The following is a 2,500-nucleotide window of genomic DNA, read 5'->3' on the forward strand; positions in this document are numbered from 1 at the left end:
GATAGTTTATAACCAGTTACTAAGTTACCCTGCTTCACTACGTCACGACTGTTGAAGCCTATTTATTGTCACATTGTAAGACTGATGATGATCTTTTCTTTCTATTTCTGTCATCAGATTGTTTTTATAACGGAAAAGTTTACCACAACGGCGAAGAGTGGAACCCGTTGGACTCCAACAGTTGTTTGAAATGCACGTGTTTAGACGGAGATGTTAATTGCCAGTTTGTGGAATGCGAAAAATTTGGTGAGTATTAGATATTCTCATAAATATATCAAAATAACTTGGACTTTTATATATAGCGTAATATCCACTAAACGTGCTCAAAGTTCTTTATCTAACAGTGTGAAATTGAATGTAAGTTTCAATTTAATTACAAAAACAGAGTAAATGAACGTTTCGGGTCTCCCCTTTATCAACAAAACAGGATGAATGAAACACTATAGATGAATGAGATGAGTGTGGTAGTGACGTTGTTAAGATGAATAAACGAAAACATTGATGGGCAGGAAATAGTATGCTCCTTTGTAAGGAAGAACTAATTAAAATAGAACAATAGATATTTCTAAAAGGTGCGCAATTAAGTGAAAGTTCTTTACAAAGGGTCACTAGCCAACAGAATATACTAACATATAGGACAAGACTTAACGCCTATTAGGCGATATTACAATTTTTTGTCGGACAGAGACAACGCTGTTAACGGCCACGTACTCATTTTATACCAGAGTACCGTGAGAGAATACGAGTAAAGAGCCTTTTTTCAAGGTCTTAACTATGCGCCACTCGGGATTCGAACCCAGTATTTTCTGATCCGAAGGCGAGTGTCATACCACTGGACCGCACAGCCGCACTAAATGAATCAAATCATTACAAATGAATCCTACGAAAATGTGCGTTACAGCGTGGCCCAGCGGTATGGCCTTTGCTTCGTACTTGTGTGGCTATGTGGTCTACTGGTATGACACTCGCTTTCTGATCGGAAGGTCCTGGGTTCGAGCCTCGCGCTCGGCGCATAGTTGAGTCCTTGGAAAAGGCTCTTTACTCACATTCTCTCACCGTACTCCGGTGTAAAATGAGTACCTGGCCGTTAACAGCGTTGTCTTTGTCCGAAAAATTGTAATACCGCCTAACAGGCGGCATGTCCCGTCCTACATGTTAAATGTTGCTGTTGACCAGGGACCCCTTGTAAAGCGCTTTGAGCACATTTAGTGGATATTGCGCTATATAAAGCTCTTTTTTTTTACCCGAAAGATACCGAGTTTGACTACCCGTCGCTATGTGTGACCTTGAGCAAGTCACCCACCTAGCCTTCGCTCACTTTGCGGCGCTGCACTGCGGCTGATGCCTGGATTATTCCAGTCTTCCCTTGGAACAGATCCTAAAGAGAAATTTCCCCTTAGGGATGAATAAAGGGAATTTATTCTTTTTATCTGTGTCAATATTATTATTATAACCACATTTGTGCGATACAGGCCAGAAAAACTTTTTTTACCCACACTCAACGGCATCACAGCATCCGTAGGGTAGAGTCTGGTGTTTCGGAGTTATAGCGCTATATAAGTTTTCAGCAGTATTCTTCTTCTTCTTCTTCTTCTTCTTCTTCTTCTTCTTCTTCTTCTTATTATTATTATTATTATTATTATTATTATTATTATTATTATTATTAGTATCATTATTATCCGTAAAATTATCACTGAAGAAAAAGTAGAGGCTAATGACCGAAGTGTACTTATTTGCAGGTCTGATAACCCAATTCCTTATGGGCTCTTTGTTGTATTGGAAATCCAAAAAAAAAATTAAAAATAACGCAAAATTTTGTCCTTTACAACAATGTTAAACTAGGCCCATAAGTGGGTTCGGATGCCAGACATGCATATAGATAGTTCGAAGATGGCGTCACCCAGGTCTTCGTTATTGCTTTTTGCTATCCGCGTTTATGAGCAATGCTCACTGAACTGTATTAACCTGACAATAAACGTTCATGGATACATACAGTTTTGTGTGTTGGTCCGTTATACTTCCGGATGGCAATGTTATGAGCTTCTTAGCCAAGCGTTTATTATCTATATATACATCGTTAATGGCCCATTTAGACGGATATCCATAAACTGTATAGTTAAAATATAGGGAGTAAAAATGACTCTTATAATATTATTACAAAATATATAGGGCATCATAGTTACATGATATGTTTTTATTCCTTTTATTTTATTTGTTGTATTGAATGATATATATGATCGAATGTATATATATATATATATATATATATATATATATATATATATATATATATTATATATATATATATATATATATCTGTCTTTGTAAACGCGCTTCCGAGCACTTTTGGTGGAAAGGGGCGCTATAGAAATAATAATAATAATAATAATAATAATAATAATAATAATAATAATAATAATAATAATAATAATAATAATAATAATAAAAATAATAATAATAATAATAATTCACGCTCTTCAATAAGCCATCTATCTATCTA

At 35.6% G+C, this 2,500-nt stretch overlaps 1 protein-coding gene across 1 annotated transcript in view; it reads left to right on the forward strand.

The window, feature by feature from the left end:
- LOC144957449 (uncharacterized) overlaps window positions 1–2,500 on the forward strand; it is an 86,983-nt gene that overhangs the window by 15,086 nt on the left and 69,397 nt on the right. The window contains exon 2 of the mRNA XM_078888715.1: window positions 118–246. Coding sequence (XP_078744841.1) covers window positions 118–246 — 129 coding nt within the window. The remainder of the gene's footprint in view (window positions 1–117; window positions 247–2,500) is intronic.

The sequence above is a fragment of the Berghia stephanieae genome, chromosome 12 (assembly GCF_034508935.2).
Source record: "Berghia stephanieae isolate SIO BIC M18660-M18661 chromosome 12, UCSD_Bste_1.3, whole genome shotgun sequence".
Classification (NCBI taxonomy): Eukaryota; Metazoa; Mollusca; class Gastropoda; order Nudibranchia; family Aeolidiidae; genus Berghia; species Berghia stephanieae.